Source organism: Salvelinus fontinalis, chromosome 12, assembly GCF_029448725.1.
Source record: "Salvelinus fontinalis isolate EN_2023a chromosome 12, ASM2944872v1, whole genome shotgun sequence".
NCBI lineage: Eukaryota > Metazoa > Chordata > Actinopteri > Salmoniformes > Salmonidae > Salvelinus > Salvelinus fontinalis.
The window spans coordinates 24,271,479-24,287,055 of record NC_074676.1 but is presented as its reverse complement, the minus strand read 5'-3'; the positions used below and the strand labels follow the sequence as shown (position 1 = coordinate 24,287,055).

Genomic DNA, 15,577 nt, shown 5'->3' with positions numbered 1-15,577 from the left:
TTCAACTTGTTCAGTCTTTTTTTTATGTGAGCCTAATTCTTGCATTAGCATGTAAAACAAATAAGCTAATAGTGTAGTTCTGTGTTTTTTAGTAGAGGTGTTTCTGTCATAGTAGTAAAAATAAGTATGGCTAGGGATATCACATGGTAGGGTGGAGTTAATTACTGAGTATGGTAGAGTATAACAATGGCGGGCAGGCAACTATTCTTGATAAAGAGTGCAGTCCACACCTGAAAGGAAAATAGTCTACTTCGGTGTCATAGGTAGAATCCTTGCCACATCCTAGCAATGAATATACAATTATTCTCCACCCCTGTGCAAATACATCATATACTATTTGAAAATATTGTTGAGATACATTTAATTTAAATATTTTATATGAGTGTTTTATACATGTAAATTGTGTATTTTGTTTAAACTTTATTTGTGATTTATTTGTGATACGTACATCCACTCAATAAAATAAAATAAGTAAAGTATGTGTGTTGCATGACAACGTGTACAAACACTGACATTTTTAACAACAGTAAAAATAAAATAAAAAGCCAAGTACAGGTGACGCACATTCTCACTGTCTGATGTCTTGGCCCCAGTGCTGTCATCGGTCTGCACGCGCAGTCACGCCCATTTCAGGCCGGCTGAGCCAATCAGTGGCTTAGTGATTGTACAGCAGTCTACCCGTGAATAGAGTTATCATTAGCGTGGGAAAAGTATTACTGCCTTCAACACTTCATACTGACAGGCTAAAATTCTGATCACTGGTGCGGGATAAGGTTACACAAATAAAGGTGGGGATCAAATGGTCAAGTATTGCACCTGTTGCTAGCATATCGATTTTATTTTACACAAGGGGTTATTTCCCAAGACGGACTTCATGTAACTTTTAAACTCGAAATACGAAGTCATGGACAAATCCAGCCTCCAGAGACTGTTTTCAGCGTGTGACATTAATAAATCTGGTGTGATTGAATACGAAGACTTTACAGTTGTTTGTCGAGAGCTGAATGTGCCTGAAGACGAAATCAAAACTTTATTCAACAAATTCGGCGCTAGTGAAGATGGATGTATTAATTACAGCAATTTTTCATCGCGGTTTCAAGAGGTTTCAGAAACATTGGATTTGGCCTCTTTTGGAGCGTCTCCTCAAAGTCAAGGAAGTCCCTGGGAAGAGTTCCAGAGCAGGATGGACGATGCAACCGGTCTCCTCTCAGGAAGGTAAATCTGGTGGGTGGTTGGTGTGAATTGTTTGACAGAAAGTTGCACCTGCTATTACAGCTCTTACAGTAGACTGTGGGTGTAATTTGTAGATGTTCGTTCTGCGTTCCTTCCTCTGTTTTATAACTATGTAAATTGTAGAAATGATGGTTGTCCATAATCTTTCATCTTTCAGACTGCGGGATCAGTTGGCTGAACTGCACCAAGCCATGTACATCTCAGAACCTTTGTTGTTGCAACAATATGAGGGACTTGTCGATGCTCTTGTCAGTGAAAGCAAGGACCACAGGCTTGAGAGTGAGCAACTGGAAACCAGTTTGAGAAGGTAGGGATTGTGTCATAGCAGCATCTCTTGGCTCAGATTTCTCAATAAGAGGAAAACAATATATTGAGAAACAATCTACCAAACTATATTGTCTGAATTTTGTTCTCTTCACAAATGGAACAAATGTATATATCAGTTAACTTGGTCATTTGCCTGTTTGTGTTACCAAAAACACATGTAGTGTTTATGTTGTGGGATATCCATGCAACAATGTTTCAATCAAGATCAGGCTTGAGCTATTAAGCAGTTAACATTTACAAAATTTGAGTATTGGTTGCGCCAGTATGCTTCCCACAGTAAGGTTATTATAATCAGACATAATTGCATGTGGTGAACCCTTTGTAATTACCTGGATTTCTGCATAAATTGGTCATCAAATTTGATCTGATCTTCATCTAAGTCACAACAATATACACACATAGTGTGCTTAAACTAATAGCACACAAATTATTGTATTGTTCTTGTCTATATTGAATACATCATTTAAACATTGGGAAAAGTATGTGAACCCCTAGGCTAATGACTTCTCCATAAGCTGTCAGGAGTCAGCTGACCTGGAGTCCAATCAATGACACGAGATTGGGGTTGTTGGTTAGAGCTGCCTTGCCCTATAAAAAACACTCTCAAAATTTGAGTTTGCTATTCACAAGAAGCATTGCCTGATGTGAACCATGCCTCCAACAAATGAGATCTCAGAAGACCTAAGATTAAGAAGTGTTGACTTGCATAAAGCTGGAAAGGGTTACAAAAGTATCTCTAAAAGCATTGATGTTCATCAATTGTCTATAAATGGAGAAAGTTCAGCACTGTTGCTACTCTCCCTAGGAGTGGCCGTCCTGCAAAGATGACTGCAAGACCACAGCGCAGAAGGCTCAATAAGGTTAAGAAGAATCCTAGTGTCAGCTAAAGACTTACAGAAATCTCTGGAACATGCTAACATCTCTGTTGACGGGTCTACGATACGTAAAACACTAAACAAGAATGGTGTTCATGGGAGGACACCACGGAAGAAGCCACTGCTGTGCAAAAAAACATTGCTGCACGTCTGAAGTTTGCAAAAGAGCACCTGGATGTTCCACAGCGCTACTGGCAAAATATTCTGTGGACAGATGAAACTAAAGTTGAGTTGTTTGGAAGGAACACACAACACTATGTGTAGAGAAAAAATGCACAGCACAGCAACATCAAAACCTCATCCCAACTGTAAAGTATGGTGGAGGGAGCATCATGGTTTGGGGCTGCTTTGCTGCCTCAGGGCCTGGACAGCTTGCTGTCATCGATGGAAAAATGAATTCCGAAGTTTATCAAGACATTTTGCAGGAGAATGTTAGGCTATCTGTCCGCCAATTGAAGCTCAACAGAAGTTGGGTGATGCAACAGGACAACGATCCAAAACACAGAAGTAAATCAACAACAGAATGGCTTCAACAGAAGAAAATACGCCTTCTGGAGTGGCCCAGTCAGATTCCTGACATCAACCCGATTTGAGATGCTGTGGCATGACCTCAAGAGAGCGGTTCATACCAGACATACCATGAATATTGCTGAAATTAAACAGTTTTGAAAAGTGGAATGGTCCAAAACTCTTCCTGAACGTTGCGCAGGTCTGATCCACAACTACAGAAAACGTTTGGTTGATGTTATTGCTGCCAAAGGAGGGTCAACAAGTTATTAAATCCAAGGGCTCACATACTTTTTCCATCCTGCACTGTGAATGTTTACACTGTGTGTTCAATAAAGACATGACAATGTATAATTGTTATTGGTTTAAGCAGACTGTGTTTGTCTATTGTTGTGACCTAGATGAAGATCAGATCAAATTTTATGACCAATTTATGCAGAAATCCAGGTATTTCCAACGGGTTCACATACTTTTTCTTGCCACTGTAGATGGTGTGGAGTTGCTTTCTCGGTTCAGAGGCTGCATTTCTTGATAGGGATGACATTTCTCACCCAAGGAAGTACTCTTAAATGAGTTGCTAGTCTTGTTCCCCCCATTTTCCACTTTTAAACCTAGTTGTCCCTTTTTTAGATTTCCATTTAGGCCTAATCTTAACCCTTATGCAAATGAATGTGCCTGTAAGAATGTTTGCTAATCAGTGGCAAGACGTGCTGTATTTTGATTCATTCAATCTCACACTGCAAATGAGTCTCTTGACTGGCTGGACCAAGTGCTGTCACTTGATGATAAAACACATTTAACTGAATAGTGTCCCGCCCGCTCAAAGTTCACCACAAGATGAAAACACATGGGCAATGGATACCAATGGAACAGATATGATTGGAACCAAAAGGTGTAGTTCTGTGTGCTGTGTTTCTGCTGTGTTTGAAGATGTGTTATTGCTTGCAAACAATGCCTCACCTTCACCTTATATTCTGACTCATCACTTTTGCTGGACTAGTGTTTGGGCAGTTGTTTTGCATTTGATGGACAACCAGGGCAGACATGTAAATGGTATGTACCTCTGTGTGCCGACAGAACAGAGGAGCTGAACACCAGTCAGTTGACAGAGCTGGAGGAGGACATGCAGCAGCAGCTTGCCTGTGTAGAGGTCAGGGTGAGAGAAGAGGTAAGTGACGTATTATGAGGACTTAGTTACTACAGTATATTCTACACATTGTGCTAGAAATAAAACATGTAATTCACTCTCAAGTATTTAATAACTAAAAACAAACAAAGCAAGCAAATAAGCAAGCTAAGTCATTAAAAAGGCAATGGTGTCATTGAAAACATACCTTAGAAAATGTACAAAAAAATGGTGAGGAAAAAGTTGAATATAATAGACTTGGGCAAATAGTTTGTTGGAAATTAAGATTAAACTGTTTTTATTTCAAGAGGGGCCTCGGCACAGGTGTTTATCCGCATATTTGTGGTAGGGGATATACCTTTTAGAGAAGGGAGAGCAGCTAGCTCAAACGCTCACAAAGGCCCCTTTCTACAGTTTTGTGAAAGACCCTCTTTAAGTTCAGAGCCAATGAGCAAAGTTGTCTCTCCTTGGGTTTCTTGTCTGTAGGAGCATAAGAGAATGGAGGGAGTCATGGCGGCACTCCAGAGAAGGCATGAGAATGAGGTGGCAGACCTGCATACTGTTATGGACAGGTTGTTAAAGGTAGGTGTCATCTGTTTGAAACAGGTTTTGTGACATATTTCATCTATTGACCTATTATTGTTGGTGTTGAAAGGTTATTTAATGTTTCCCAAGGATTGCCACTCTTATGTTTGCAGTACTGTATTTACCTAGATTCAGGCAGCCTTAAGTGTGAATATGATTTCAGTTGATGCTTAATCATATTTATGATTAATTTGAAATAAATGGAAACCTTTTCATTGTAGTCCCAAGGGGAATCTGAACTGAACAGTTCCAGGCAGGATGTTGACAAACTACAGAACCAAATAAGTGAACTGACTCAGGTATGTTGGATCAGTTAGACAACTGTATCTTGAGTCCCATTCGGAAAGTATTCAGACCCCTTGACTTTTTCTAAATGTTGTTACGTTACAGCCTTATTCTAAAATAAGCCTTACTCAGTACTTTGTTGAAGCGCCTTTGGCAGCGATTACAGTCTAGAGTCTTCTTGGGTATGACGCTACAAGCTTGGCACACCTGTATTTGGGGAGTTGCTCCCATTCTTCTTTGCAGATCTTCTCAAGCTCTGTCAGTTGGATGGGGAGCATCACTGCACAGCTATTTTCAGGCCTCCAGAGATGTTCGATCGGGTTCAAGTCCGGGCTCTGGCTGGGCCACTCAAGGACATTCAGAGACTTGTCCCAAAGCCACTCTTGCGTTGTCTTGGCTGTGTGCTTAGGGTCGTTGTCCTGTTGGAAGGTGAACTTTCGCCCCAGTCTGAGGTCCTAAGTGCTCCGGAGCACTTTTCATCAAGGATATCTCTACTTTGCTCCGTTCATCTTTCCTCGATCCTGACTAGTCTCCCAGTCCCTGCCACTGAAAACCATCCCCAGAGCATGATGCTGCGACCACCATGCTTCACCATAGGGATAGCGGCAGGTTTTCTCCAGACGTGACGCTTGGCATTGAGGCCAAAGAGTTCATTCTTGGTTTCATCAGAGTATCTTGTTTCTCATGGTCTGAGAGTCCTTTAGGTGCCTTTTGACCATCTCCAAGGGGGCTGTCATGTGGCTTTTACTGAGGAATGGCTTCCATCTGGCCACTCTACTATAAAGGCCTGCTTGGTGGAGGGCTGCAGAGATGGTTGTCCTTCTGGAAGGTTTTCCCATCCCAACAACCTGATGGTCACTCTGACAGAGCTCCAGAGTTCCTCTGTGGGGATGGGAGAACCTTTCCCCAGATCCTTCTCCCCCGATTGCTCAGTTTGACTGGAGGCCAGCTCTAGGAAGAGTCTCGGTGGTTCCAAACTTCTTCCATTTAAGAATGATGGAGGCCACTGTGTTCTTGGACCTTCAATGCTGCTTAACTTTTTTGGTACCTTTCCCCAGATCTGTGCCTCGACACAATCCTGTCTTGGCGCTCTACGGAAAATTAATTCAACCTAATAGCCTAGTTTTTGCTCTGACATGCACTGTAGACAGGTGTATGCCTTTCCAAATCATGTCAAATCAATTGAATTTACCAAAAGTAGACACCAATGAAGTTGTGGAAACATCTTATGGATGATCAATGGAAACAGGATGCACCTGAGCTCAATTTCGAGTCTCATAGCAAAGGGTCTGAATACTTATGTAAATAAGGTTTTTCAATTTTTTTATATTTGCTAAAATTTCTTCATCTGTTTTGTCATTGGCTATTGTGTGTGTATTTAATCCATTTTAAAATAAGGCTGTAACAGAACAACAATGTGGAAAGGGGAAGGGGTCTGCAAACTTTCCGAATGCCCTGGACGTTATTTCCTGTGCACTTTCCAGTAATGTTGTACATATTACATTATGTATCCTCAGGAAAAGGAGCAGTTACGGACTTCTCTCTTCAAAGCACAGACAAACATCTCCATTCTGCAGGTAGAGATGGACAAGCTGAAGAACATGTATGCAGACCAGAAACTTCAACATGAGAGGTGAGATCAGACTTCACGTTCAGGTCCAATGGATCAAGTCCAACTGAGTAAATACAGACTAGTTGATAAAAAATGTTGTAATTTGTCTATTTTCACAGAGAAAGTGATGAACTGAAAAAGATGGTTATTGAATACCAGTCTTACTCCAGTCACATTGAAATTCTCCAGTAAGTCTGTCTGACCCGATTGTTCATTAGTACAGTATGTCCTTTCATGATTGTTTTTGTTGTATCGTAGTCAAGCAAAGCTTTGAGTCATGCATGCACATCCGTGCAGTGCACACCATATGCTCATTGTAATGAACGCTGACTCTACTCTAAAGGTGGCAGGCTAAAAGATTAGTTAGGCATCTGAAATGTTCTCTACATTGACTCCTTCCTATTAGGGCCATGAACAAAAAGCTGTATGACAGCAATGATGGCTTGCGCTCTGCCTTAGTCAACGATGTGGCATCAAGTAAAAGGAGGGTAAGTTTGGTTGTTTTCACTCAAGATAAAGAAGACTCACAATACCCCTTTATATTTACATTTATACAACATTTATAAAGCATTAGTGTTACAAATCTTCCTCCCCACAGCTATCCCCCAACAATGAAATCCCAGCTCGAAGAATGAAGCCAGTTCGACAAAGCACGCTTATAAAGTACACATACTATATTCTTATCCTAGAAATCTGGACCTATTGATTAATAATATTAATTGACCACTTAACTAATGTTTACATTTTTTCATCCCTATGTTGAGTCCAGTTCAGAGGGAGCACACACAACTGTAGGCTCCAGTAAAACGACCAACTCCCATGTAGCCAGCTGGGCTGATACATACCCGGACAGTGGTGTGTCCTTGCCTATGGACACTACTGAAAGCTCAGGCAGCGAGTCTGACAGTGATGACTCTACAGAAACAGTACACCACAGTTATTCATATGTGCCCTCAGACATTGAGGTAAGGGTAACTACAAGGGTTGACCAACAATTGTATTAGTACGTTTCACATTCTAATACATGAATGTACCTATTTCTGCACCAGATATCAGATGTGAAATTGGAAGCAAATCAGGCAATACTGTCTGTAGCTCCCAGCAAAGCTAGTTCCATTGCTTCATCCATCCGGAGACGCTTGTCTGCTTTCCCAATGAAGGTAAGGCTTTTGAGCTGAGATGCTCAGTTTTGAAGCACAGTAAGACATTGTGTAGGGAGGCTCATGTGGAATTGGTATATGCTGGTAGACTTGACTGCCCTTGACCAATACAAAAACATCCTGTGGCGTACTGCATTAGCATCAAATAGCCCCCGTGATATGAAACTTTTCAGGGAAGTTAGGAACCAATGTACACAGGCAGTTAGGAAAGCAAAGGCAAGCTTTTTCAAACAGAAATTTGCATCCTGTAGCACAAACTCCAAAACGTTCTGGGACACTGTAAAGTCCATGGAGAATAAGAGCATCTCCTCCTAGCTGCCCACTGCACTGATGCTAGGAAACACTGTCACCACCGATAAATCTACGATAATCGAGAATTTCAATAAGCATTTTTCTACGGCTGGCCATACTTTCTACCTGGCTACCCCTACCCCGGTCAACAGCTCTGTACCCCCCACAGCAACTTGCCTAAGCCTCCCCCACTTCTCCTTCACTTAAATCCAGATAACTAATGTTCTGAATGAGCTGCAAAATCTGGACCCCTACAAATCAGCTGGGCTAGACAATCTGGATCCTCTTTCTAAAATTCTGCCGCAATTGTTGCAACCCCTATTACTAGCCTGTTCAACCTCTCTTTCGTATCATCTGAGATCCCTAAAGATTGGAAAGCTGCTGCGGTCATCCCCCTCTTCAAAGGGGGAGACACAGTAGACCCAGACTGTTTTAGACCTATATCCATCCTGCCCTGCCTTTTCTAAAATTTTCGAAAGCCAAGTTAACAAACAGATCACCGACCATTTCGAATCCCACCGTACCTTCTCCGCTATGCAATCTGGTTTCCGAGCTGGTCATGGGTCCACATCAGCCACGCTCAAGGTCCTAAATGATATCATAACCTCCATCGATAAAAGACAATACTGTGCAGCCGTCTTCATTGACCTGGCCAAGGCTTTCAACTCTGTCAATCACTGCATTCTTATCGGCGGACTCAACAGCCTTGGTTTCTCAAATGACTGCCTCGCCTGGTTTACCAACTACTTCTCAGATAGAGTTCAATGTGTCAAATCGGAGGGCCTGTTGTCCGGACCTCTGGCAGTCTCTATGGGGGTGCCACAGGGTTCAATTCTCGGGCCGACTCTTTTCTCTGTATACATCAATGTCGCTCTTGCTGCTGCTGATTCTCTGATCCACCTCTACACAGACGACACCATTCTGTATACTTCTGGCCCTTCTTTGGACACTGTGTTAACTAACCTCCAGACGGGCTTCTATGCCATACAACACTCCTTCCGTGGCCTCCAACTGCTCTTAAATGCAAGTAAAACTAAATGCATGCTCTTCAACCGATTGCTGCCCCTGCCTGCCCACCATCACTACTCTGGACGGTTCTGACTTAGAATATGTGGACAACTACAAATCTCTAGGTGTCTGGTTAGACTGTGAACTCTCCTTCCAGACTCACATTAAGCATCTCCAATCCAAAATTAAATCTAGAATCGGCTTCCTATTTTGGAACAAAGCCTCCTTTACTCATGCTGCCAAACATACCCTCGTAAAACTGACTATCCTACCGATCCTTGACTTCGGTGATGTCATTTACAAAATAGCCTCCAACACTACTCAGACTACATCCAATTTGCTATCACAGTGCCATCCGTTTTGTCACCAAAGCCCCATATACCACCCACCACTGCGACCTGTATGCTCTCGTTGGCTGGCCATCGCTTCATATTCGTCGCCAAACCCACTGGCTTCAGGTCATCTATAAGTCTTTGCTAGGTAAAGCCCCACCTCACCTCAGCTCACTGGTCACCATAGCAGCACCCATCCGTAGCACGTGCTCCAGCAGGTATATTTCACTGGTCATCCCCAAAGCCAACTTCTCCTTTGGCCGCCTGTCCTTCCCGTTCTCTGCTGCCAGTGACTGGAACGAATTGCAAAAATCACTAAAGCTGGAGTCTTATATCTCCCTCACTAACTTTAAGCATCGGCTGTCAGAGCAGCTTACCGATCATTGCACCTGTACACAGCCCATCTGTAAATAGCCCACCCAACTACCTCATCCCCATATTATTATTATTTTTGCTCCTTTGCACCCCAGTATCTCTACTTGCACATTCATCTTCTGCACATATCACTCCTAAATTGTAATTATTTTGCCACAACGGCCTATTTATTGCCTTACCTCCCTAATCTTACTACATTTGCACGAACTGTATATAGATTTTTCTATTGTGTTATTGACTGTATGTTTGTGTCGCAGTGCTTTGCTTTATCTTGGCCAGGTAGCAGTTGTAAATGAGAACTTGTTCTAAACTGGCCTACCTGGTGAAAAAAAAAAAAAATATGGTATCTGTTTTATTTTCCATAACCTAAGTAATGCTACTTGGTCCTCAGCAAACAGAAGCAGACCTTGTTGACACTGGTGGCCCTGAGTGCCCTGGTCCCATGTACCGGTTAGTTTTGGCGGGAGATGCAGGATCAGGGAAGTCCAGCTTTCTATTGCGGTTGAGTCTCAATGAGTTCAGGGGAGATATTCAGACGACGTTGGGTAAGTACATGTACAGTAAGTTTTTGGTAGTGGTAGAATAAATGCAGAAAGTGCATTGCTGTTTCCATTACATAATGTTGTTCTTAGGAGTTGATTTCCAAATCAAGAAGATGTTGGTGGATGGAGAAAAAACAAACCTCCAGATATGGGATACTGCTGGACAAGAGAGGTATGTTTCTGTACATTGACATACTAAAAGCCTTATCAAAGTTGTTCCATGATGTGTCTTTGGTGATGTGGCTGTTAATCTGAAGTGCTGGAAGATTCCAAATGATCATGTAATATCAAAAACTAAATGGGATTTCCCTGTTACTGTAGGTTCCGCAGTATTGCCAGGTCTTATTTCCGTAAAGCCCATGGAGTTTTACTGCTGTATGATGTCACTTCTGAAAGCAGCTTCCTTAATGTCAGAGAGTGGATGGACCAGATTCAGGTAGCAGTCACAGTGGAGGGGTTTTATGGTCCTTGAGATAAAAAAAAAAAAAAACTTGGAATGGGATGCCAAAATAATGGTTGTCTATATTTCAGTTATATTCAATATAAAAGGAATAATTATGATTACACATAAATCAGGAACTTAGTGAAAAACAAACTGCACTTGTTATCCCAGGACTCCACAGATGAGAAACTCCCAATGTGTGTGATTGGGAATAAAGTGGACCTGCGGGAAGATCGACCAGAGGGAAGCTGTGTCAGCACTGTTGATGGGGAAAAGCTGGCAAGGGTACAATCTCATTTGCCAGTCAATAACAGCTGTTCATGGGTCCATCAAATAAATATTAAATCACAATATGACATGTGTTTCAGACATACGATGCCCTGTTCTGTGAAACTAGTGCTAAAGAGGGAACAAATATAGTGGAGGCAGTACTTCACCTGGCAAGGTAATAATCTTAATCTTCCCATCCAATCCCTACCACGAATACCTAAACTATAACTGAGCTCGTACCATTTTTTCCTAACACAGAGAAGTTAAGAAAAATGTGAAACTGAGACGGCAATCAGAGTCACAGGTGAAGTTGAGTTTAAGCAGTTCAAAGAAAGCTCTGACCAACTGCTGCAGAGTATAACCATGGAGGCCCATCACTTCACCCTATGGAATGCATCTACTGACTGGAGACTTGGGAGGATGGAGACAATTTTAGCACCACAGCTTTTATCATTGAGAATGTGATGCAGAGCTGTTTTGTAACAAATCTCCTGAGATTGCTGTAGATATGTTTAATTCATATTTTAAATTTAATCCAAGTAATTGCCAACTTCTGAAAGGTAATTGTCCTTAACGTGGCACATAACTGATCTGGAGCATGTAGATCTCCAGAGATGTTTAATGAATGTATTTGAATGGGACTTGTACGGCACCTAAATAGTTTGCATGTATCTGTTGTACACATCAGGAATTTACTGTATTCAGAAAGGCTCAGTTGAAACAATGCTGTGGTTAGAAACATTCAGAAATTACTACATTTTACAATGAGGTGCTTTCAGTATGTCAGCTGATTTTATTTGTTTTAATTGAATAAACTTTCTGTACTGAGGTGTGGTATAATTTGTTAGATTAAAGTTCCCCAGATTGAATCTTTCGTTAGTTTATTTGATTAATCTTACAGCACTGCATATGTTCATCAATATAAAAGCAATAAACATGGTATAGAAACCATAAACAACCACTAGTTGAGTAACATTCTAGATGAGGAAATACAAAAATACAAGCTTTTTTTGTAATTCCAAGTAGTGGAGTTTGAAATTCCTGCTCTTTACATTGTAAATACTGATTAACATTCGACCTGTGTATTGAAATAGGCTTACGCATTAGTCCTTATTCATTTCCCAAACTATACTGCACCACCACCACAAAATATTACAAACTGGTTCTAAACCCCAGATTATGGGACAAAAACAAGAACTGGTCATCTTTCAAAAATGGATAACATCTGGGTATCTGAGAATAGTTGTGATTGGGCTCTGGCTCTGTATCCTGCTATTTGGCTTTCTCGTCTGCCGGCTTAGGGTCATTGGCTTTTTTCTGCTTCTGTTGCATTATCTCTGCATCCCTAAGGAAGACAGACAAAACAAATGGTTAAACCAAATAAAAACGAAATGCATTTTTAAAATGTGTCCTGGTTTCAGTGAAAGATTCTCACCTGTATACCAGGAGAACTTCCTAAAAGCCAATACTAGTGACTGACCTCAGCTTCCTCGCAGCTGCAGACATGCCATCATCAGCCTTCTTTCCCTTGTCATTCCCTTGTTTTTTGGCATTTCTAGCACGAGCAAGGTCACGCTGATTCCCCCCTGCAAAGAAATCGATTTGAAAGACCCAGGTGAGGAGAGTACAGTTGCAGAGTCATTGCTTATGTCTTACATTTTAAAGACTAAATTAAAACCAAGCATCTTTAGCTATTGGCAATCTACAGCCCTGTATTGATCGTTTGGTAACGTAACTGCTATTAACAGTAACGTAACTGGCTAGATAAACAGTTACCTAATGGATAAGACGAAAATAACTTTCATCCATACATGTACGTTCCGGAGAGAGAGAGCATACGGCTAGGCAACTGCTTAGCAGGGTTTGTTATTGTGCGTGGCACTTCACGGGCCTAGACAGTTAACGTTAGCTCGCTAACTAGCTAACGTTACGTTAACTACAAAGCAGATCCTTCTTACCAGTTAATAATGAAAAAATGATACATTTCATGGCACTAAAACAAATTAGTGTAAAGTAACAGAAAACCACGTTACACTATACTTTCTAGTTAGCTATAGTAACGTTATTTTCTTATTTTTCACTTATCCAGTTCAAACATAGATCGCTAACGTTAGCTACCTAGCATTGATTGTCTCTAAATTCATTTCTTTAAAACAGCAAACCGAGATACGTAGCCAACGAACACAACTTTAGCTTAGTAGCTAGTAAATAAAATATAGCAATATACTCACTTGTCATGTTGTTGTTTCTAAGTAAACGGTGTGGAGAAGGCTGCCAAGCCTGCCAGCTGTGCACCAACAATATTCGATTTACGTCACGACGACTGAACGCTTTAATACGAGACATCGCGAGAGTAGCGGTATTTTCTTGTAGTTGACGTCTGCATAATATCAGTACTTTATGCCGCATTCACAACAACTGGGAACTCGGAAAATACAGGATCAAATGATGACGTCAGTGATCTTCAGGTCAGAAAGTAGGAGCTCTAGAAAGAGGCCCGAGTTCCCGAATTGGAATTCCGAATTGGAAGACCGTTCAAATATATATTTTTCCAGTTGAAGCTCGTTTTTTCCGAGTTCCCAGTTGTTATGAACACACTGAGGTCGGAAATTTCGGAGTTGCCAGTTGTTTTGACGCGGCAATAGAGCCCCACAGTGGGGAAATGGTTCCAATCGTTTCCCCACCATTTGTTTTCATAACAATGTAAATATATCTTAGACAAGATTACTTTTATCAACATATTCAACTCTATTTACTCTCAGATTCGAAAATGCTAATTAGCATGAAAATAGACATTACGTCAACTCTAGCTGCCATCTTTGCTAGCAAGTAACGGTATTGTCTATTTAAAACTTGCACAAGACAGTTCATAGAATTGTCCATTAAAGAAATGTTGCCCATGTATTCATTACGAAATTTAGCTAACATTAGATAATAAATAAAGGTTAAATAAAAATAATTAATCCAGATATTCTTACTTTTGACTCGATTCGGCAGTCTCATCCAGATCATCATGGCATTTGTAGTTGTTTATGATAGCCATATTAGCAGCTAATTAGCATTTCATTTTGGGGGGGGGGGGTTAAATGCAGGCGAATATATATATATGTCACCTTGTCCTAGAGAGATTTACACGGTTATCAAAACATCACGCCAGGATAAGCCTACACCTTCAAGCACAGCCCTTATTTTAAGTGTTTCTAAAATCCCCTATGGGAAAAATTTATGGTGGAAAATAACTATTTCCTTGTTTTACCACTAGGTGTTTAATTAATTATGACTCATACCGTAATAATCAATAAAAGTACTATGAAACCTAAAAATGCAAAATTGTATCAATGATTTGAATTCCCCAGTGGCTTTTGAAGATTATGAAATATCATAAATATACTAGATTCTTTAACAAAAAATAACCAGAGATTATGTTATGGTGGTTGGCAGGCCACACGACTAAAATAACTGTATAGCTTCAAATTATGTTTGAAAAGTTTTATTTCTCAGTGATTCAATACATTTTTAGTAATTGACTACAAATACGTTATGATAGATATTAAAGGCTATTTGCAACTAGAATGTGATTATTCTTAATTAAGATTTTAAATACAAATGTAAACAAAATCGTTCCTCCCAAAGATATTTATTAATAATAGACTTCATGAAAATGTAGTGGCCATTATTCAACGATGTGTATAAACCCTGGATGACTGACAGGGGGCGCTGTATTGAAGGTCGCACAACCATTTTGGTACTCCTCCACCGGTAAAGCCACAGATAGATATTTCACCAGATGTATAAATGTGAAGCATCCATCCGCTTGGCGTTTCCACTCACTATATGGTAGTGAGAGGAAGCCAAAGTGGCCAGCAGTGGGAGAAGATGGAAGGAGATGGATCTTCTTATCAATAAAACATTTGATCTCAATGCAGGATCTACGACAGAGCTCCAGTAACTCTGGAGCTCTGTCATAGTGACCATCGGCTTCTTGGTCACCTCCCTGACCAAGGCCCTTCACCCCTGTTTGGTCGGGTGGCCAGCTCTAGAAAGATTCTTTGTGATTCAAAACTTCTTCCATTTAAGAATGATGGAGGCCACTGTGTTTTTTTTTGGTACCCTTCCCCAGAGCTGTGGCTCAACACAATCCTGTCCCGGAGCTCTACGAACAATTCCTTCAAAAATACTTAGTTTTTGCTCTGACATGCACAGTCGATGGTGGGACCTTATATAGACAGGTCTGTGCCTTTCCAAATCATGTCCAATCAATTGAATTTACCACATGTGGACTCCAATCAAGTTGTAGAAACATCTCAAGGATGATCAATGGAAATAGGATGCACCTGAGCTCAATTTCGAGCTTCATAGTAAAAGGTCTGAATAATTATGTAAATAAGGCATTTCTGTTTTTAAAATGTCTATAAATTGGCAAAAAATGTGTAAAAAACTTTTTGCGTTGTCATTACGGGGTATTGTGTGTACATTGGTGAGGGCAATGTTTTATTTAATCCATTTTAGATGAAGCTGTAACGTAACATGTAGAAAAAGGGAAGGGGTCAGAATGCACTGTATATACTTCATTGGCCCCCCTTCATAAGCAATGACTGGAACATAGC

The 15,577-nt window shown here is 40.8% G+C and overlaps 2 protein-coding genes and 1 long non-coding RNA gene across 3 annotated transcripts; 1 reads left to right on the top strand and 2 right to left on the bottom strand.

Annotated features, from left to right (window-relative positions):
* Window positions 1-83: 83 nt before the first annotated feature.
* Window positions 84-14,227, bottom strand: LOC129867036 (uncharacterized). The gene is made up of 3 exons (XR_008761574.1): window positions 13,949-14,227; window positions 4,004-4,082; window positions 84-674 (listed from the first exon to the last, which is right to left on the bottom strand). It is a non-coding gene; the product is annotated as an uncharacterized LOC129867036 (long non-coding RNA).
* Window positions 690-11,735, top strand: LOC129867019 (ras and EF-hand domain-containing protein-like). The gene is made up of 17 exons (XM_055940120.1): window positions 690-1,215; window positions 1,391-1,540; window positions 4,020-4,110; window positions 4,555-4,650; window positions 4,875-4,952; window positions 6,456-6,571; window positions 6,670-6,738; window positions 6,957-7,038; window positions 7,149-7,213; window positions 7,320-7,515; window positions 7,600-7,710; window positions 10,108-10,261; window positions 10,349-10,430; window positions 10,580-10,694; window positions 10,872-10,985; window positions 11,069-11,145; window positions 11,229-11,735. Exons 1-17 carry the CDS (start codon window positions 905-907, stop codon window positions 11,329-11,331), a joined length of 2,010 nt encoding a protein of 669 aa, XP_055796095.1. The 5' UTR covers window positions 690-904; the 3' UTR covers window positions 11,332-11,735.
* LOC129867033 (small EDRK-rich factor 2-like) lies at window positions 11,835-13,331 on the bottom strand. The gene is made up of 3 exons (XM_055940138.1): window positions 13,202-13,331; window positions 12,451-12,556; window positions 11,835-12,315 (listed from the first exon to the last, which is right to left on the bottom strand). Exons 1-3 carry the CDS (start codon window positions 13,314-13,316, stop codon window positions 12,243-12,245), a joined length of 294 nt encoding a protein of 97 aa, XP_055796113.1. The 5' UTR covers window positions 13,317-13,331; the 3' UTR covers window positions 11,835-12,242.
* Window positions 14,228-15,577: the final 1,350 nt, after the last annotated feature.

Bases quoted from the DNA above. Each gene is read 5' to 3' on its own strand.
- LOC129867019 (XM_055940120.1), top strand. From the start codon at position 905: ATGGACAAATCCAGCCTCCAGAGACTGTTTTCAGCGTGTGACATTAAT. The intron at 1,216-1,390 runs GTAAATCTGGTG...TTCATCTTTCAG, and splicing joins ACCGGTCTCCTCTCAGGAAG to ACTGCGGGATCAGTTGGCTG. The intron at 4,111-4,554 runs GTAAGTGACGTA...TCTTGTCTGTAG, and splicing joins AGGTCAGGGTGAGAGAAGAG to GAGCATAAGAGAATGGAGGG.
- LOC129867033 (XM_055940138.1), bottom strand. From the start codon at position 13,316: ATGTCTCGTATTAAAGCGTTCAGTCGTCGTGACGTAAATCGAATATTG. The intron at 12,557-13,201 runs GTGAGTATATTG...ATTTCTTTGCAG, and splicing joins TAGAAACAACAACATGACAA to GGGGGAATCAGCGTGACCTT. The intron at 12,316-12,450 runs GTCAGTCACTAG...TGTCTTCCTTAG, and splicing joins GCAGCTGCGAGGAAGCTGAG to GGATGCAGAGATAATGCAAC.